At 44.7% G+C, this 21,517-nt stretch overlaps 1 protein-coding gene across 1 annotated transcript; it reads right to left on the bottom strand.

The window, feature by feature from the left end:
• Positions 1–19,789, bottom strand: vwf (von Willebrand factor). Its single transcript, XM_079162546.1, has 53 exons — positions 19,658–19,789; positions 19,465–19,516; positions 19,177–19,320; positions 18,813–18,915; positions 18,512–18,720; positions 18,154–18,275; positions 16,897–17,116; positions 16,691–16,813; positions 16,493–16,604; positions 16,346–16,392; positions 16,100–16,236; positions 15,864–16,002; positions 15,390–15,490; positions 15,102–15,297; positions 14,795–15,010; positions 14,241–14,487; positions 14,044–14,138; positions 13,577–13,728; positions 13,329–13,432; positions 13,108–13,246; positions 12,852–12,986; positions 11,546–11,692; positions 11,295–11,435; positions 10,726–10,824; positions 10,494–10,650; positions 9,727–9,894; positions 9,477–9,612; positions 9,069–9,378; positions 7,740–8,889; positions 7,552–7,656; positions 7,015–7,158; positions 6,793–6,936; positions 6,524–6,688; positions 6,310–6,356; positions 6,037–6,214; positions 5,588–5,829; positions 5,295–5,484; positions 4,821–5,162; positions 4,477–4,715; positions 4,166–4,268; positions 3,980–4,051; positions 3,468–3,572; positions 3,131–3,336; positions 2,884–3,033; positions 2,687–2,803; positions 2,321–2,501; positions 1,985–2,025; positions 1,777–1,893; positions 1,362–1,460; positions 879–1,007; positions 727–766; positions 533–630; positions 1–312 (listed from the first exon to the last, which is right to left on the bottom strand). The coding sequence occupies exons 1-53, from the start codon at positions 19,661–19,663 to the stop codon at positions 127–129; spliced, it is 8,547 nt and encodes a 2,848-aa protein (XP_079018672.1). The 5' UTR covers positions 19,664–19,789; the 3' UTR covers positions 1–126.
• Between the last annotated feature and the right edge of the window lie 1,728 nt (positions 19,790–21,517).

Raw genomic sequence — 21,517 nt, forward strand, 5'->3', positions numbered from 1 at the left:
TGCTTACAAAAAACTGTCAGGTTTGTTTTATTGTTATTTGTGTATTTATTTTGTATATGGGTACATTTTACTTGGATACACATTTATAAATGCTCTCTCTCTCTCTCTCTCTCTCTCTCTCTTTCTCTAGGTGCAGTGTTTGGACAGACAGTCACATGCGGTGACAGACAGGACAGTCTGCTGGCTACGAGTGCCATTGGCACACAGGACGGGAACACTGAGAGGCTCCGTCTCCACGGCAGCACAGCACACACACTCCTGCTCCACGGCAGCCCTCTCCAGGGAGAACATGGACTTACTGCGACATTTGCCCTGATAGACAGATGGACGGATAGACAGAACCACAGGGAGAGGCAGAGAGGGTGGGATGGAGAGGGACAGTGTTACAGTGTGATTTCATTGAATTTTGCTGGCTAATCCTGGGGGGGGGATTAATCATCCTGTGTGTGTGTGTGTGTGTGTGTGTGTGTGTGTGTGTGTGTGTGTGTGTGTGTGTGTGTGTGTGTGTGTGTGTGTCAGTATAGTCTGTTACCTCACAATAGTGCAATTCTATCTGGTGCTCTGATTGGCAATCATCCACTTTGATGTAGTTAAGCGTTCCTACTGTCCTCCGACACTCTGGCTCCGTACCTTCATACATGCACACACACTTATTAAAATCAGAAAGTCCAGATTTAAAAAAAAAAAATAGCGTACCAGTCTTGCAGAGGACACAGCTCTACTTACACATCTCACAGCAGGTTGTTCCGAGCTGGCTAACTTTCCCCTGAATACAAACAAAAGAGAGGAAAAATGTAATACAAATATTTGGCAGCTAAAGATGTACAGGAGTGGGAACACTGGGAGATGGATAGGGCAGTTTTTTGAAGCAGTCGTACCCCCTGGTCCAGGCAAGTTTGACGGTCAAAAGGAGGGCAGGTGGTCACTCTGGTTTGAAGGACAAGATCCCCTTTGCCGTTTACACCACAGGTATACAGGTTGCAACCGTCCTCGCTAGTGGTGTTCACCTGGAGGGAGAGAGGCACACACTTAGATCAGCATTCATATATGCTGCTGAGAAGCTGTTGTCTCCTTTTTAAATGAAAACAAAATATATTTCTGACGTAGACAAACTATTGATCCAAGGAACAAGCATAGTACAGTAGAATAACATAGTATAGCAGTTGTATGAAAGAGTATAACACACTACAGTATGGTGCTATCTGGAAAAGGTCTGTATAAAATATATCAATATCAAAAGCATCACCTTTATTATCAAGTTTCTTTTCAACAGCAAATGAGTCGGTATGAGCGTCAATGTCTGCGTTCTGTGTGTGACAGTGTTCATGAGCAAGGCGTCGTCTTTTCTGCTAAGAACCTACCTGCAGACTGAACAGTTTCCCGTCTGGCTTTTGCATGAAGCAGGCAGTGGCAACACATCGACCGCAGCAAGCATCTTCCTCCTTCTGCAGAGCGTATCCCTGAAAACGTTGTGGTTAGTATTGCCTGTTAGCTCATCAGGGCAGACACCAGAAGGACATTCATGTAAATACAAAGACAAATGTGCCTGGGCCCTTTTGTGCTCATAAATAATTCACTCTTTACCTCTGTAAGCGGAGTGAATCATGGAAAACGCGGCCACAATTTAATGACGGGTAGGGAGGGAATGTGGTCAGCGGATTAGAAAATCTTTGATGAAAATGACGAACGTTTGAATTTGTTGGTTAGTCATGACGATGATGATAATGATGATGCCAAATGATAATGGTAAAAAAATAATGACTGGATGGTGGTTACCATAGGGCAAGTGGGACAGCTGAATCTCCTGCAGGACAGTCTGTATCTCCTCACGGCACCGTCTTCCACAATACACTCACAGTGTGTGCACACGTCCACCATCAGCCTCTCGCCTGCCTGCACAAACACACAAACAGGTGGAGCATTGAAGGAACCCATTCAAAATGTTCTAATACAAAAGAAGGGTTTGCTTTTCTGCACGACTTACTCCTATCACAGTGTTGTTGAGGACACAGACATCCATAGGAGCTGTGGAGAGAAAAGCACAAGTAATTGAAATGCTATTTATTAATTAAACACAGCATTAGACCCCTGGCTTTGTGAGGTCAGGTGAGGATAACGGGCTCTGGGATGACACTAATGTGAGAGAGAGCCATCTGCTGGACAGACACTGCGACTGCATCTCAGTAGATACTGAGTTTATGATATAGTGCCTGCTAGTTGAAGGACACTCTCCTAACTCATAACACCAACCTGCTGTGCCAAATGGTGTGTCTGTTTATGTTTTCCTATGTGTAATAATTGCGTATGAATGTGTGTTTACCGCAGTGGCAGCTGGGGCAGCAATCCTGGGTGTCGCAGCGTAACGCTGTTCCCAGCGGGCAGGATGGGGTGTCCATAACAGAGCAGCTGACGTTTGTTGCAGAGATGAACACCTCGTCTTTCACTTTCACACACTGATGTAACACACATTTATCCTGAGGAGACTGCCATACCGCTCCCACCTATTAAAATAAATACAGAGATTAGATTAAAAGAGAGGAGAAAGTGCTCCACTGAAACAATTCACAGCCAGAAATACATTGCCGAAGCAGAGGGATTGTTATTGTTATTCAAACATCACATTAAGCTGTATGTGGAGAATTGGTTGCCTATATTATTCAGGCATGTATGATTTCTCTGCACATACGCGTCTGAGTTTTTGCCCAAACAGTGTGTCCCCTCGTATCTCTCCCTTTGACTCCACACAGCTGGTCGTTGTGCACTTGCCACAGCACTCTCCTTTTGATGGAGTGTAAGTGGAGCCCTGAAATACATAATAAATATATATGGATTGATGGTTATAGAAGCATAATGAAAATGTGTATATTTGGTGTGTGTTCTCACCTGAGGGCAGGTTCGATCACACACAGGCGGCATACACTGAGCGATGTGCAGTGAAGTGTCTTTGTCCTGCAGCTGGGTGCATCTGCACTTCTGGCACACTTCCTCCCATTCACTTCCCACTGGGTGAACCACGCCACCAACCACACACACCTGGATAGACACAAATAATAAAAACAGGATAGTTTAAACAGCAAAAACACATGAATGAAAACAGATGCATTTAAACAAACACACACTCCTCAAACACCTTGTCTGGCAGGCAGGTGGTTTCTGTGCAGCCGCAGTCGTCGGTAGAGGAGGATGTGATGAACCCAGCAGGGCAGGTGTGGGTGGAGTTCTGGCAGTTGCACACACATTCCAACACGTCGCAGCACTTTGTGTTTTTCACTGACAGTTGGCGGTGTGCGGCACAAGCGGGGGGAGCTTGATCAGCACACTCTCCTTTTTTGCAGACTGCGAGTGGGAAAAGAGATGAAGAGAAACACGTGAAAGAGATCACATAGATGTGTGCTCTGTTTCATGTCTGTATGTGTGCCAGAGAAGAGCAGAGCTTGAACATCACAGAGAATGCGTTAATGGCATACCGCACTCGTGTATAGGTTGACATTCCCCGGGGTTTTTCAGAACCACAGCCTCCCCGTCCTCACAGCGGGGCAATTCAGGCAGGTCACAAGTCACCAGATCACACGCTGAAAAGTCACAGAGTGAGACAGTCTGTTGCATTTGGGCGAGATATACATTGTATATGAGATACAACTGCACGATAAATATAGAGCACTTACAATTTAATGAATGATTTAAGTTGTTTTTTTAATTAGCTGTTAAATATTTAGGTGGTAGAAGTTTAATTATGTTTTTCGCTAGCAATAAATTACAATAAATTGTTGCATTGTTGATGTGAGAGCAATATATTCTAGCATTCAGCACCAACCTTCCAACATCTCTTCTAGATGGAAATCGGACCTAGTTTCACACACATAGTATATCCTATTGAACACAGATAGGTCTGTTTTTCCCCCTCTCATTTGATGAGGCTACTGTAATACTGAACTGGAAATAGAAACGTAATAATGCAACATGGTGTGTTTTTACATACCACACTCGTACTCTTGGCAGCACTTAGAGTCTCTCTTCTCTCTCAGGATCTCACAGGGTCCACATACTGGAGCTGCACACACATAAAAATGATTCATTATTAAAGCATTATATCCAAACACACAATGCAACGCTAATATATATATATTTTTTTTTACTGTATGAGCATAAGCAGCAGAAAGCTTGCCTTTGACGTCATTGCAGGGCCGGGCAGTGCAGTTGATGTGTTGTTGGTCCAAACACATGCAAATCAAACATGGGTTCTCATCTGGTACCCAACTCTGCATGTACTGTACGAAAACATCACACCATGTTTAATTCTACTGATGTCTTAAAAAGAAACACTAGAGGGCGCTCAAAGCACACTTTACTGGTGAACACCTCGGTGGTTGCCCCATCCAGTTCTATCAGAATGTGTTTCTGTAACTGAGAAGTTGATTTAGATTTTGCCTCCTTTCCTCACACATTCAGTCATATTTGTCTTCTGATGCGTCTCACCGTATACGTGCGTCCATGATGGTCGACACACTGCCTGCATGCTTCTGGTGATACACACTGTCCGTGATGCAAAACTGTCCCTCCAGTACAGAAACAGCCCTCGGTAGGTGTGTCCATACAGGATGACTCGTTCCCCCTGGCAAACGACCAGTCGCCTCGCAACGTCTGTATGCTACCGCAGTCCTCTACACACCCTGTCCGACATGCAGCATACAGCATGGAGCTGGGGCATTGTAATGCTGTAACACACAGATCAGGCTAAAGTTTAGGTTCATGCTCAGACTGGGTGTTAAACTGCGTCCGCTGAATTGAAACATATATACAGATATCAAAAACTAACTTACGGCAGAGGTGCGGGCTCCTCCAGTCCACACACACACCGCTCTGTCTACAGAGGCGTGCGTAGGCAGAAATCAGCTCGCATGCATCTGACTCCTCACATGCCTGCTCCTCACACTTTGCAAGGAACACCTGGACGGGAATACGATCATGGCACTGCTCAAAGACCTCAGAACGTAGGGCCTGACACCCCATCGCTGCTCCAGACACACACACAGCCCTCCTCTTTGGCAGACACACACCATCATCTACAGCCACGGTCCAGTCTGAGATGAAGCCTGGCCGGTCAGCGGTCGAGCTGCCGTTACGTAAAGATAGGACGTTCAACTTCTCCTCCCCACAGGCACCTGGACGAAAGATAGAAAGCGAGAGGACTGTGGTTTCAGGAAGGAGTAACGGTTGCACTACAAGCAAATAAATAAATAAAAGCAGGGCTGACTTATTTTACACTTAATAAATGTTTTTTTATTTGTTGTTACCGCAGAGTCCAGCGGTGTCTCCTGTGGTGGCAGAGCTGAGCAGTGTGATGGTAAACTCATTGCTCTGGGGAGTGAAAGTCAGGACGTAGCCGTGGTCCGACTTGAGCTGCAGCATCACTCCTCCATAACGCACCAGCTCTAGGCCAGCAAACCGCCACGGCAGAGAAAGTTCCTCCCGATTAATCACTGCCTGCTCAAACAATTACACAGCCAGTAAATAAACATTCATCGACTGACATATAACAATCGATTTCAGTACGAAGGCATCCTAACCAGCGACACACACAGCTTACCGTCATATCGTCCTTCAGCAGCAGTTTATGTGGTCCATGGATCACCTCCATGGCTTTCATGCAGACCTGGTTGTAATTTGCTGAGTCCTGACAAGCCCCACTGTGGAGTTTGACCTCTGACCCTTCACTGATGCCTCTGCTGACAGTGAGAAGTGTATAGGCGCACACACCCTCCCCATCCAGCCTAAGTGCCAAGCCATCAAACCTCACCACGTGATTGGTGGAGCTGCCTACACACATGCCTGTCAACACACACACCAGTCAAGAGGAAGAGAGTGATTGTACGGGAGCCACGTGATCCGTTAACAGTCAGTATAAATAGCCTGGAATGCAAGTCACCAGCACTCATTGTTAACAGCCCACGTGGGAAAGGATGTGCACTTAATATAGACGGGTTAAATGCGATGCTAGAAACTTCAGAAGCTATTTGATCCGTTAGATGAACTTACAAGGGCATTCCCAGTGGCAGCCACAGGTCTCCTGGACTCTGACAGGTGGCATGTTGTTTCTGCAAGCCGGCGGCTCCAGTCTGTCACAGCTGACTTTGTGGTTTTGTAATGTCACTGCCCCACTGGGGTGGCACAGGAGAGAGTGGCAGCCGTCCTCCAGCAGCCATGACTCACCAGGCTGAATCACAAGATCAGACAATTCATAACAAGTAATGCTGAAAACGGTTGCTGCACTGCTCTAATTTGTATTCAACCTCTGCAGACATTACTCACCTTTCTCTCATTTCCATTATCATCAACACACAGTCCAGGTGGACCAGCTAAGAACCAAAGTAAACAACCAATACCATCATTATGATCAATTATCACTTGCATTATAATGCATTACTATTAAAACTGTACAAAAGAACAGATTTATTTCTGAGCATTAATTATTTTTACTTGGAAGAAAGAGTAACTGTATGTGTGTGTGTGTGTCTGTAAGCACCTCTGCAGATTCTCTCTGTGTAACCGTTGTCTAGAGTCAGCAACATCAGTAATTGATCCATACTGTTCAAGTGCAGAGTGTTGTCTTGGTTGCCCTGGTGGCCGAGTACGCCAATCTCACTCCTGTCATAGCCTGGCCCCACCCCGATGGGGAACACTGACACACCTGAGTGAAGGGACTGTTGTCAGTAAAAGTGATGATGGAAACATACCAACTGAATTTTGAACTGAGGTATCGCATGTTCATTTTGTCAATGGCGACTTAATCACCTGCTGCCAGTGCCTCGTTAGCTGCTTCTTTGACATCATCGGCTGATTTGTCAGTCACCAGCATCACCACAGCCTTGGCTACACCGACCCTTCCACCGCTGACCGGCGAGATGGCCGTCTGCACGGCGAATCGCAGTGCAGCGCCTGCAGAAAGACCAGAGCAGTGAGCTTGTGTGGGTCTGCTTTAATGTGTGCGCACATATTAGTCGACGTATCCACTACCTAGCACTGGGGCAGCGGCGGTCCGGCTTGGTATGCTCCCCACCAGGTTCAGGAGTTGGGATTTGCTCTGTTCATCCTTCCAGGTGAGCTCTGCAGTGTTGGTGTCTCCATACTGAACCACACTCACCTGAGTGCCATTCAGCCCTGCACACATAAAGAACTTACATTAATGAAGCAATGCAAGGAGGGAGATCTAGAATCTGGTTACCTGAATAAGTATTAGTATATATATATCTGCCATGTTACACACTTGAAACAACATGTTAGCCCCTATTGACATGTCTCCTCTATTCTGTGTCTTGATGACCCACTATCTAAATAAATGACTAGAAATCTCTGATCCAAAACAATTGATTACTGTTAAAGCACTTATGATCTGACTAATAATAGTGGATAAAAATCACAGCTGCCCCTTGTTCTTATTATTATTTTGAAATATGATTGAACAAGACTAATAACAATACTAAACATCAGTGAAATGCAGTTCACATTACATAAAAAATGTAGCTGGGCATTTAGGGGCTGAGTCACACTTACCTATGTCAGCATTATTGATGAAAGCTTTCACAAAAGTCTTCATGTCCTCAAACTGCCCTCCAGCCTTCAACAGGAACAACACATCCACAGGCGTCTTACACGGCACTGTGCAAAGATATAATCACAAATGAGTACAGGCTCGGGACCCCTGGTGGACTGAGTGATTGGAATGAGTGTGTCGTCTGTACCTGAGGGTGGCAGGCTGGAGAGTGTTGGGACAACCAGGGGTCTCAGTGTAGGAAAGCGGGGCCTGAGTGTGGTGCGTGTGATGTTGACAACACGGTGTACCAGGGTTGACAGACCGTCGTAGTGATCAACAATCAGCGGCCGTCGAGGTGAGCTGAATGGCAGCAAGTCAATCTCACGTATTTTTGGTCCAACGCCAATGGGGTACACTTGTGTGTGGGTGCTCATAGATGCCGGGCGTGTCACTGTGTCAGTAGGCGGATTTTCTGTCACAAGGAAGACCAGCTGAGGAGGGGTTGGGCCGCGTGAAGGCTGGACCGTAGCCATTTCTTGAAAAGTCGTAGTGACAGCCGCTCCTGTGTTCGTCTTACTTCCACCCCTCCAACGAATCTCACTCAGTCGCTGCCGCAGCAGTGTCCTCTGCCGCCTCAACTCCCACCGACGGATCTCCACAGTGACGGTTTCCGAGTACTGGATCACAGTGATTCGAATGGACTCTTCCTTCTCCGTCAGCTGTGAGATAACTTCCTCCAGGAAGAGAAGCGACTTATTAAAGTTTAACTCACCAACTGCATCGGAGCCTTCCAGGATGAACGTCACGTATTTGGCAGGAGAGATGGAAGACGGCGATGTGCTGATGGGGGAGGTGGACGTAGGAGTGTTTGGAAGGTACGGTGTGGGGTTGGGCTCCAGACGAGGAGCCGGGGTTGTGGGGGTCGTGCCCTGCTGAGCTTTACCCAGAGTGGACTTTGGCATTGGAGGTTTCGCCACCTCAGGCTCCATCCCCAAGGTGCAGAGGTAATCTGTCAGCTCTAACAGACGTTCAGGCAGCTCACCTGTGCTGCTCAGCACATAGGCCCTGTTTTCTGGGTTGACGTTGGTGATGTCATTAATCTGCCCCATGTTTACCCCGGGACCCAGTGCCACTGTCAGGGTGGTGATGGCTTTCCTGCGGAGCATCTTGACGATGGCACGGACGGGGCGAGGGTTGGCACTAGCAGTTAAGATGATGGCAACACGGCCGGCATGGTCACGCTTGTTCTTGTCGTAGATGTTGATAACCAGGTACTTGACAGCTTCATCCAAGAAGGCCGCATCTCCTCCCGTGTAATGCAGCTCACGCACAGTCTTCTTAAACAGCCACTTCTGAACCTACGGGCATGAATGAGAGAGAAAAACAGGTAGATCAAGCACGATGACTTTCAGTTTCTGTGAATTTGAATGACCGATTAAGTATTATTCCACAGAATTCCTAAAGCAGCATTGCATATTTTTGTGCAAGAATAAAGATGTTGCTGTGTCACACATGTTACAACCTTATGTTAATCTACCTGCAGGTCATAGGTTTTGACTCCGGAGTGGTAAAGCAGCACTGTGGCTCGAGTGTGAGCTGAGCCCATGCGGAAGCGTTCAACCACTCCCAGTATAAACTCTTTAGTTGCCTGAAATTCATCTTCACTCAGGGCTTCTGAACCATCTAGTAGGAATGCGAGATCCATAGCGCGGTCACACGTGCCCTCAGGCATCAAGGTGGTGAAGGGCAGGGTTGTGAAGGTGGCATAGTCGGCTGCTGGTGTGGGAGTGGTGAACACGGCGGAAGAGGCACAAACTTCACAGCTCAGTGTGTTGTTGTCACAGTGACTGAGAAAAGAAAAATAAAGCATCTTATAATGTGCAAAGCATTTTTGACCAATCTAAAATACGCAGACTTGTTACCGAGTGTTCTAATGCAGTATTACCATATCTTGCAGTGCTCCGGGTTATCGTGGTTCAGGATGACTTTGTTGCCGTGGGAAATTCTCTGACCCTCGTGCATACACACCTGACACTGAGAGGGATCTACACAACGCATGGCTACCTCATCCAGTAGCTGGCCTAAGAACAGAAAAAAAGGGCTGAAGTTAAACATTATTTGCATACGTACATATATGCAGTATACTGCATTAGGATTTTGCATGCTCAAATACGTTTAGTGAGTATTTTTGGCACCTGGGGGGCAGTAGGCATGGCAACCTTCCACACATGCGAACGAACAATGGAGGGGATCTGGGTGCTGGCAGGTGACCGGACAGGCAGGGCCGCAAGTATTATATCTCCACTGGCATAACTCTTCCCCTACACCTGGGCTCCTCGGGTTCAGTTCCTCACAGCTTATGGCTAAAGAAACAAAAGTTAAACAATATATTATAATATTAACCATGCGACAAAATCTGGCCTTTGCTTTTTAACAATCCTAACTACATAGATCTCTTCCTTCAAGATAAACGGGATATGTAACCTGCATAATAAAGTATTCAGAAATGCAAAAAGAAAATAAAGAGTGGATTTCTTTTCTTCTGATATCAGAGTATAGATATAGTTTATCCGAGTGAAAAACAAGAGCATGATGCTTGAACTAAAACCCCAAAAGAAATTCATGGTAACTTTAAAAGTGTTAACTCTTGTTGATGACACAAAAGGTGTCATGTGGGGGAACGACAGCAGTACTGAAAAGTGGCGGTGCTGTGGTTGTGGAATAAGTGTTTTGAAAAGAGCTGCATGGGAGGAGACTTGTGTTTCAGACAGAATTCTTCAGTTATTATTGTTATTATTATTATTATTATTATTTTACTTATTTTCCAGCCACTTGATTTTGATAGCTTAGAAGACATTGGTTGACTGGTTTAGCTTGGTCGAGCAGCCTTGATTTCAGCCAGAAAATGACATGATGAAATTCTAAATGTGGATGAGGAAACGGAGAAATTCTTCACACTCACGGCAAAGGTCATTGGATCTCCAGCTGATGGATACACCCCTCTCTGAACAGGCCTGAGCGTAGGCCGCGATGACGTCACAGAAACACGCACAGTCGCCCACTGATGAACAAGAGCATGCTGCCTCCACACACATATCTACATATGGCTCTGCATCCACCTGGAGACACACAGGAAAACGTTACGAGAGGACCAAGTGCATGAACCTAACAATGCTGCCTGTAATTACACTCACCTGGCTGTTGCATTCTCTAAAGAGAGGTCCAGTGATCACGCGACACGACTGCTCCACTGTTACCAGCTTGACAATGTTGTCGCTGCAAGGAGCGGGTATCTACATTATACACACAAGAACACACATAAATATAGGGTGACAGTATCTAAAGCTTATTCTATACTAGAAATGCAATAGTTAATCATTAATAGTTAGCAAAAATGTACATTTTAAGGTTGATTTCAAACCTTCCAGGCAGCCATCGGATTTTAGTCAGTATGCTACAAGACCCAACTTGCACAGGCTTTCCTGGGGTAGGTAATCCAACCCTAGTCTGCTTCATTTTCTATTAAATGTCTCATCTTGTCAATTGACAGCCCATCTGGTATTCTTATACTTGCCCACAAACAACAAAAGTCTATGTTCCTAAATGCTCCAGTTCTGGACCATGTATGGAACATTATTGTATACAGCCACATCTACGTATTACTGTTAAAGAGCTGGCCCTAACTTTTCCTAAAACCAAAGCTAGACAGGAAATGTGCTACTCTGTAATTTGAGCGAACCGCCCCTTTAATCTAAGACCTTACCTGTGTTACATCTGCACAGCTGGGAATAACCTTCCAGGAGTTCCCAAAGTGTGAGGAGTCCACCTCGAGCTGGTTGTTACTGCTCACCAAGTCGTTGTTGACGTTTCCATCAAAGTTACCACACAGACCGCACATCCGGCCCTACACACAATAAAATGTACGCAACAAAAAGAACAAGTTTAAAATACAATAATGTAAATAAAACAAACAAGGTCAAACCAGTCAAAAGTGTTGTTATAATACATACGTACCCTGTATGTGGATGAGATGTGAACCAGGAGGCGAGTTCCTTTATCCCAGCTGAGGGAAATGTGTTTCCCCAGCAGCACGGTGTAAAACTGACCAGATTTCACAATCTCCACCTGTGAGCTCTGGAGCACCGGCCTCTTCATCTTCACCTATGAGAGAGAAAGATGCCAACCATGGATGCATATACTGTGATAGACAATTTTCCCTGTGCTAGTACATTTCTACTGTGATTTAGTTTATGTGCCTTACTCACTAACACACCTATATGTGTGACATGATGATGATTGTGCACCGAGGAGAGTGGTAACAGGACCATATGAGTTATCTCAGGCCTTTGCTTTGATAAGAGGGAGTGACTCAATGGGGGTGCAGTTCAACCAGAGAATGTTGAGGTGTGAAGATTCTCAGAGATAGGCAAGAGTAATAAAGACACATGTCTTTGTGTGACAAGGCTCAGAAGATGAAGGGGATGACTGGAGGGGTCAATGGGGAGCTTGAAACTGCTGATCAATTGTTATAATGTAAATACCTGATGTTCCCCCACCCTGTGTGCTGAGATGCTTATAAGCAAGAGAGACACTGGATTCCTGGCTGATTCCTCTGCAGCCTGCGCTGCAGGCTGTATGGCGGTGAAGCCTTCTCTGGCCAGAGAATAAATACTTTAAAGACAAACTTCTTTCCTCAATGTTTGTTGTTTCAGTATTATAGGACTCGGTACTATTGAATAGTTTTTTTTCACCACAATACTCACAGGTCAAGTCTGAAAAGTTAGGTTGCAAGACTCAAACTGAGTGAGTAAAGCAGAATATGACGTATATGAATGTTTCGTGTCAGACATCTGACCTCTGACCGTTGGTTGTGTCTGATCAAGTTTGCTGCTTTACAAATTGCAATTATTTTATGGTTTGTATCCAAATGTTATGCAAACGATATCATGCTGTTTGTTCTTGCATTAGAGTGATAAACAATATTCAACGTAAACACTTCTCTATTTTTATATGCTTATTGCTCATAAATCATAAACATACCATTTCATGAAACACAACTAGTGCTATACAAACAGGCAGGTTTAATCGTCTCACTGATGAGAAAATACTTTGTTTGCAGTGTTATAGTTTTTTTTCTGATGATTCCTTTTGGTTGTATGTTCTTAAAAGAAAGAGTTGCGTTTTAGGAAGTGAACCTTTATTGTTTGCAATGTAATGTTATATGTAAGAAGTTGTGTTCATGTCTGATGGCTTTCATCGCTGCAACGTTTTTTGAATATATATGGGCAGGCCACTCTGTGTGTGTGTGTGTGTGTGTTACCTCTCCATGTTGCATTACAATCAACCCTCCGTGGAAGAAGACTGTAATAGCTTTTGCACAGTGATGTCCCACAATTCCACAGGCCTCATTCTCCACCAGCACTCTGAATGAACCCTCTTCTCCATTACACATATCCTGTTGATAGTAAAGGTAGAAAAAAACTTTATTAAATCAATGCATGTTGCATGTTTCTGTTTGACATCAGTGTGCTGTGCGATCCACCCTGGAGCTCTTTTTGTATCTCTCCGTCTCTTACCTGGACCAGGACATATTGGCAGAGGCCAGGGAACGAGTATTTGAGGCCATCGAAAGTGACGTAATGCCCCTCCCCCACAGTGCGGCACACACCATCGCACGCCTTCTCCGTGCAGTGCCACTTCCTGTTCTTACACACACTGTCAACGAAAAAAAGCCCGTTTAGCAAACATGTTGCAGGTATTCCCCTTCATAACCATAGTATGCAAACAATCCTTTTACCAGGTGTTGCAGTCCGCAGAGATGGTCTGTCCTGATGCATATGGCCTGTTGTTATGGTAACAGGGACACTGTTCCGGTGCGATGCAGTCTCTGCGGTGACGTACCTGAAATCAATCCGCTTATCAATCAGCATGTTCTATTTGAGATGTTTGGTATTTTATCTCCAGCAAACACACACACACAAACACACACACACACACACACACACACACACACACACACACACACACAGATAACAAACCACCTACTGTGCCAGGTGGACAGAGGCAGCCGGGGATGCAGGCGAGGCTGACACAGGGCAGATCCAGATTCTGGCAGGTTCTGGCACACTCAAGCCCTTTTTCTCCTCCATCACACTCTGTACGGACGAGTGGAGGTGGGCACTGTGCTGACCGGCGGTCTGCATACACACAAAACAAACACACCAATGTGTCGCTGGCTTTCATGAAGTTGGTGATTAGTTCCCAAAATGCTAAATGTATTAGAAACTCAGAGAAGACAATACAGCTGTTTAACTTGTGAAACTACCTGATCTTTAGGGGGATCAGACCAGATAAATACTCTACTGACACAGTTGTTCAGTGCATACAAGAACAGCAACGTCTCATGTTAAAAACAGATGGCCAAATCAAAGATATCATATGGATAATGGATTATACAAGTCACAAAACACACAGACATTCAATAGAGCATCTGTAAAATATTGAAATTGTACCTCTGGATGGTGCCAGGTCATCATCATAGAAGAGGTCAGACAGTAAAGTACTCATCTCAGGGGAGCTACAGCGCATGGCGCCATTCTCACAGTAGCTACACACACAAGCACACAAGAGAAACACACAAAAAAGTGAATCTACGAAACGCAATATCAGTTAGCATAGTATCTGAATACACACATGCACGGTCACTGACCAGATGCTGTTGTGATCCGCGTAGACATCATTAGGCTGGTAAAGCTGTCCATCGTGCAGGCAGGTGCAGAGGTCAGCTGTCACACACTCTCCGGAGTCGCTCAGGTACTTTCCAGCAGGACAAAAACAGCCCTCCTCACACACTCTCTCCTCCTGACATCCTGCCTCAGCGCCAGACAGAGCACGGCAGGTCCGGTCGCACACACTCCCACAGGCCTCATACACCTGGCCTCCAGTGCACTCAAGTTCTGACAAAAACAAATCAAGAATAGGGATCTGGTCTCATCTTCATCATTTCCGTCCCTGGAATTATGTTTTTATGATTATGATATTTGTTGTTTGTATTGACTTTTGTTGTACTCTTGATACAAATATTCAAAAAGACAGATTCAGATGTGGTGATGGTATCCTGATCTTCACCTTGTGAAAGTTATGGCTAACCAAGATCATTGCTGACATTTGCATTTACTCAACAATGCTGTTTTCTGAAATGTTTGTATGTTTACTAGTATATGTGCATATGAATGATCAGCTGTACGTTAATCAAAGCGTTACCACAGAGTGAGGGCGACCTCCAGTTGAGCAGCACTCCTCTGGCAGTGCAGGCCGCTGCGTAGGCAGACAGAGCAGAGCAGAGGCACTCCCCACCGTCCGCACACGCACACACATCGTAACGGCAAAACCGCTGGAACGGACTCGGGTTCACCAGATAGTGGCACGCACTGAACACGTCTGACATCATCACCGAACAGGCCTCTTCTGCAAAACGCACTGAAAGGGGCAGGAGGTAGTAGACATATATGTATACGTATTTTTTAAACATGTCTTTTGGCGATGTGTGCATCTATATGGGTGAGTATACCTCTTTTGGGGTTAATGGCACACGGATCGCTCTTCTGTTTGTGGGTTGATTCACAGTCTCCGTTGATCCTCCACGATTGGCCGAACGCCTGAGGACCCGCCTCGACCAGACCAGATCCAGACAAGAAGTCGTCACCTTGGTTACCATTAAAGTTACCACAGAGGCCGCAGGTCTGCCCTGACCATCGTGGTCCCAGCTGGGGATGTGGACACGTTTCAGTAAAGTTGTTTGCTTATCTTGTAACATAAGTACCATTATAAAGGTCTTTATCCATGAGAATTGTTCTACCTTTAAAAGCACGCGGCCTCGCCCATCCCAGTCCAGACGAAAGTCATCTCCAAACTTAACATGCACAGAGGACTGCACAGATCTCTGGATATGCAGACGACCTGTGAAATTGCGCAAACCATCAAGATGGCATTGATTTAAACAATCGAAATAATTACAGGCCTACAAATAACTATTTATTTTGTGCTGATAATAATGATCACAAAATTCTTAAGAAATCAGATCGACATCTTTACTTGATGTTTATATGCTGGTGTTGACTAAATGTCTTCTATGTCTTTAGGATTTTGTTTTGGTATCTTTGAGCTGATGTTTTGTTCTCTTCAGAAAATGATAGGTTGAAGTACAATATTTCCAGTGCTTTCTCTTATATACTTCAGGCTTTATTATTAATACAATATCAAATACAGTATGATATGCTAAGAGGAAGTATAAAATGTAGATCTTATGCACTATTCTGCCAAAGTGGCATACCATGATGCATTGGGGTCTGGATGTCCATGCTGTTGACAGAGACAACTCCTCCATGCTTCAGCTTCACTGTCATGTCCTCCAGAGAGGACAGGCTGAGCGTCACTGAGCGTGTGCACACAGCATCCTGATCATCTGCACACTGAAACACAATACCAACAGTCAATATGCTGTAGATGACTGAGCAGCTAGAGGCAGGAAAGTGACAAAAAAAAAAGAAACCAAAAAAAGACCATTACCTGTACGTTCTCAATAATGACAGAAAACTCATTATCTGTGCAGTCTCTGGCCAGCAGATACTGACAGTGACCAGTGAAAGTGAAGAACTTGTTGTCGAAGGTCTTGAAGTGAGACTGGCCAACCACCAAGCACTCGCCTACATACAGAAAACAAAGACATAACACCAGAAATGAGCAACCGGAGACTTTATTTACCAGCAGAATGTGTAAGTCAGCGCATTGACTACTACTGTACATCTCTCTCACCAGGGCAGCCTTCATTGGTGCATTCCCAGGAACCGTGACGGCAAACACTGCAGCAAAGAAACAATTTAGTGAGGAAGCATTGTACTTTTCATCTAGCAGTATTTCTGTGTATTTCTACAAGTTTCTGCATGCACATAGCTCCCTCACCAGGTGTTGCAGTCCTGAGAGATGGTGGATCCTGGAGGGAAATGACGTCCCATGTGCACACAGGAACACTGAGATACCTCCACACAGCGGTTACCATCCAACACCTTACCCACTGAGAAACAAACACGACCATGTTACAACTACGAGTATCAGAGCAACAGACAGTGAAAGAGGGAGATATAGTGAGTGGGAGGTTACCAGGGCATGTACAGCCATCCACACACTCTTCCTTGCAGACCTCCTGGATGTTGAGACTGTGGCAGGTTGTCGAGCAGGACTTAGTGCATTCACTGTACTGCATCCCAATTGGACACTTGGGAACTGAACACAGAAACACACACATTTAGATCATGAATGGGACTTCTTAGCTTGCAACTACCTTCTTTAGAAACTGACAAACTTACAGCACTGGCTCTCCTCCAGCCAGCCACGAAGGAGTATCCTCTGGGCGTTGCACGTGCGAGCATACTCCAACAGGATTGGACAGTAACAGTCCTCTCCCTCCCTCTGGTCACAGTGGCACGCCTCCTCCTGACACAGCGTCAGGAACGCCTCGGGAGAGACCAGGTGGGCACAGTGCAGAAACACACTAGACGTCTGCAACACACTGCAGCTCGACAAAATCTACACAAACACACACACACACACATCAAAAGAAAATGGTTATTTATATCGTAGTGATGTTCATTTTTGTTTTCTTTTCGCGGTGGTAGGTTTTTCAATAACGTTTATTTTTTAAAGACCCCAGTTATTTGTGACTGAAAAGATTAGTATTCTTGTCTTGTCATGCATGAGCTGTCGTGTCTTGTCAGCTCATGTAAATAAGGGTAATGGGAAATGACATGTGATGAGTAGGTTATAAGATGGCTACTTGTATCATCATGATGGAAACAGGATTTTGATTATTTAAAGACCAAAAAATAAGGTAAAAAGAGAGTTTAAAGTCAGTAAGTAGTTGAAATTGTAAAAGAAAACACTCCGATATATCAATTAAGATATCTGAAAGATAAATATTTTCCTTTATGGACACAAGAAAAAAAATCAGACTTGTAGTTAGTGAAGGAGACATTAATTTCATGCAATGGTTTCACACTAATATGTAGCCTTTAACGGTTTCATCACACGTGGGTGTTCCTGAAGTACAAAATGTTCTTGCTAAAACTGGCTGATTTTTTCATATCAGACCACCCACAACGACTACAGTATACGCATGCACAGAACTGCTCTCACACCTGTCAGATCAGCTTGCTAACCAGCTGTTCCTTTATAATGAAACTCGTATCTACTGTAAGTGGAGGCCCATTTGTACCAGGACAAAAGTTGTAAAGGATACAAATAAAGTTTAAAATAGTAATAGTAATAGAAATACTGTTTGCAGAGAGTGTCAGAGATGCTCAGCAAGTGTAAGCAAGCTGCAGCTGACGGTTTTAAGCACAGTAAAAATAACACCCTTTAAAAGCCAAATGCTTTTACATCAAAGGTTCAGATGCCTTAATGTGTGTCAAAATGTATTTTTTAATAAAAAATGTTTTGTTCATTTTTAGATTGTTTGCAGACATGTAAAATGCAATCAGATCTTTACAGGTGTCCTAACACATGTATGGATGCACATGTTTGTGTGTGTGTGTGTGTGTGTGTGTGTGTGTGAATTGTCCTCTCACCGCTGAACTCTTTCTTGTGCTGTTACAGGACTGGCTGGGATTTGAGACACGTCGACATGACTGATCAGCCCCCTTCACTTCCCACGAATTTGCAAAATCATAACTGTTCTCTGTTAGGAATCCTAAAAACACACGCACATAAACAAGTTGACAGATTTGTTAATCTCATCCTACCACGACCGTTCCTCTTGCTTTCCTTTACCTTGTTATCTTTTCCTGTACTGAGCTGATACTCTTCCTGTTGCTGATTGCTGGTGACTCAATTCATTTCCTTGATTCCAGTAATAATGAACTCTCCTCACATATCCCACACACGCACACAGTTACAAACTTTTGACGCTACCCCGCATTATCTTACCCTCTTGAGCGGTGTATTCGTCAGCTGATACGGTGTTGAAGTTGCCACAGAGGCCACAGGTGCGGTTGGCATGGTGTTTGGTCAATGTCAAGGCGATGTTGGCTGCATTATCGATTGTAACAGTGAAGCCAAACTCCTCACTCCAGAGCTTGTAAAAGCCGAGCTCTGAGCCCACGAAAACAGCATGAGATGCAAAGGGCACAGGCAGTCTGCAAAAAAAGAGACACACATCAAGCTTCTCCATAATCAAATGATGGGATGATTTTATATTCTGCAATATTTCAATATTCTGTTACTCAACATGTTTTCTCCTTGTGAGAGCCGTCCGTTAACAGACAGTTGCAGCTCAAAGGCATCTCCCAGAAACAGAGTGACTCCAGTTCTTTTGCCATTGACAAAATCACCTGCAGATTTAACATACATATATTTTATTATCATGTTATTATTGATTTTTTTTCAGAAAATTCAAAAAAGGGAGGATAAATGAGAAAAAAATGAAAACGTCAGAACAAGTATATACACTGTTTTAGTACACACATCCCAGTGAGAATCAAACCAATAGCAGAGGCTCCGCACAAGCCACTGAGCTGCACTGGCTGAGTAGCAGATGCCATTAGAGGTCAATTCTGTTTGTTTCTTGATTGAATTGTCTGAGTGTGACTCACCCAGCAGTGTGAAGGAGCGATGGCTGCAGTCTCCTGCCAGCAGGTAGCTGCAGTCTCCGGGAAACTCATATAAAACCCCATCAAAAGTGTGAATGTGTTGTCGTCCGAACAGACTGCATCTCCCTGTCATACCTGCCACGCAAGCTGGACACACGCAAAATACACTAATATGCAGCTGACTGTAGAAGTAGGGCAAGAGGGGATCTTACATAAATAATGTCACATATTAATAGTTTATAAGAGTGCAAAGAACAAAAATAATTTGGACATCTTCTGACGTCCACTCACCTGTCAGATGCAGAAGAACCAAAATGTCTCGCAAATACCTCCGCATACACACCTGAAACACATAAATATGATCACCATTATGATCACCACCACCTGTACCAGCATCATCATCATATAACTAAATACCACATTATTCTGTGTGCTGTGCATGGCCTGTTTCAAAAAAAGTTCACCAAACTCCAGTTAGTCCTACCTCCATGGCTCCAGTTAATCCACACAGTTGCAAAGGAAAACCAAACTCAGAGAATCCAAATGTGCACTTTTAGACCTCACACGGTCAAGGCATACTGATGCAGTGTGATGGTCTGAGTCAAACAAACATGGACTAAACTGAAAAGTTGGTCAGAAGCTCAACCCCCCTGGAACAGATTTTATAGCAAAGAACGTATCCCCGCCCAGCTGCCATTGGCTTTCCATTAAGACCAATCCCCTTAGCCAGGTTATGTCAAACAGGGCAGAATATCATTCTGTCCTCAACTCAGTGCCTGCAGACTGACACCATCAAACACACTCAGCAGGACAATACCAGGATATGCCCACTGATCGCCTGGCTGAGTGATTAGTCTACACTTACGTATCTGTATCGGCGCCAACCCAAACAATTCTTTTGGAAAACACACTCACTGGAGATATCGCACGCAATAATACTGCTGTGGTGGTGCACAAACACATGACTAAGCTGCGACAAAATAACACACACACACACACTGGGAACATGTACGGATCAACACTCTCAGGTGAAAACTTGACTTCCCATCTGGCCAAAAGACAAAGACAGTATTGTGTCCAAATATTTGACTATCCAATTCTGGCACCACTTTTCAACATTGTGCTCTGAGGTGTTTCCATGAGACATCTCCTCAGGTTGCTGTTGGGTGGAGCTGTGTTGCAAATTACAAGACTCAATATATTAATAACCATAAAAAAGTTTTAAGTTGTCAGGTGACAGGAAAATTAACAAGTGAGCCAGCACGGTCTGTAGCTGTCCACTTAGTCCTAAAGGGTCTAGTCGGGCTCAATTGAAAACATCTGTGGGGGTTGGGCCTTTGGCTTGTAGGTGCTTTAGGAAAAGCACAGGTGTTACTAATAACATTAACGATGGCTCTGTTTTATCTAAGACTCCCAATAAGCCATTCCAGTTTGATAGTGAGTCAGCATGCATAACACCAAGACCCTAAAAGCTGAAGAGGCTACGTGGAATTCAGCTGCATTCATTTCCCTGACACGTCACAGTGTCTTCCATGTTTTATCTGATCGTTGTAATGTTCCCCAAATCTATGTGCTTTCATGTTAATTGCTGAACCTCTGTGTTGCTGCTGTTCTTGACCGCGTCTTCCTTGTAAAATAGATCTTTGTTCTCAATAGGACAAACCTGGTTAAATAAAGGCTAAGTAAAAAATGTAAAAAGCCCCGAAGACCTTTTTCACAGCAGAGATTAGGACTTATCTGTCTGATTCATCTTCTCCCGAAATACAGGCAGAAACTAAAATCTGCAACGCCTGTGGTAAAGACTGTGAGGAGATGGACCAATGAGGCAAAGCTGGAGCTACAGTCCTGCTTTGTCTGCACTGATTGGAGTGTTTTTAAGGCTGCTACTACAGACCTGGATGGGCTCACTGACACTGTGACATCATACATCAGTTTTTGTGAGGACATGTGTGTGCCGAAAAAAACCTTCTGCACATTCAACAACAATAAACCCTGGTTTACTGAAAAACTCAGGCAGCTTCGTCGGGTCAAGGAGGTGGCCTACAGAAGTGGGGGACAGGATCCATACAACCAGGCAAGGAACACACTGACAAAGGAGATCAGAGTAGATAAGAGAAGCTACACTGAAAAGCTGGAGAAAAGGTTTTCAGCCAACGACCCCTCGTCAGTTTGGAGGGGCCTGGAAGTACTCACCAACTACAGGAGACCCCCCCCCCCCACTGAGGCCAATCACCAACTGGCTGACGACCTGAATGTTTTCTACTGCAGGTTTGATAAGCCCCCTTTCACACACCCTACCTGCCCCATCATCAAACAATCACCTACACCCCCTGCCTCCTTCTCA

This window comes from Pholis gunnellus (assembly GCF_910591455.1).
Source record: "Pholis gunnellus genome assembly, chromosome: 7".
NCBI lineage: Eukaryota > Metazoa > Chordata > Actinopteri > Perciformes > Pholidae > Pholis > Pholis gunnellus.

Coding starts and splice junctions, on each gene's coding strand:
- vwf (XM_079162546.1), bottom strand. Junction 10,825..11,294: donor GCTGTGCAGATGTAACACAG/GTAAGGTCTTAG, acceptor TGTATAATGTAG/ATACCCGCTCCTTGCAGCGA. Junction 313..532: donor TAGAATTGCACTATTGTGAG/GTAACAGACTAT, acceptor TCTGTCTATCAG/GGCAAATGTCGCAGTAAGTC.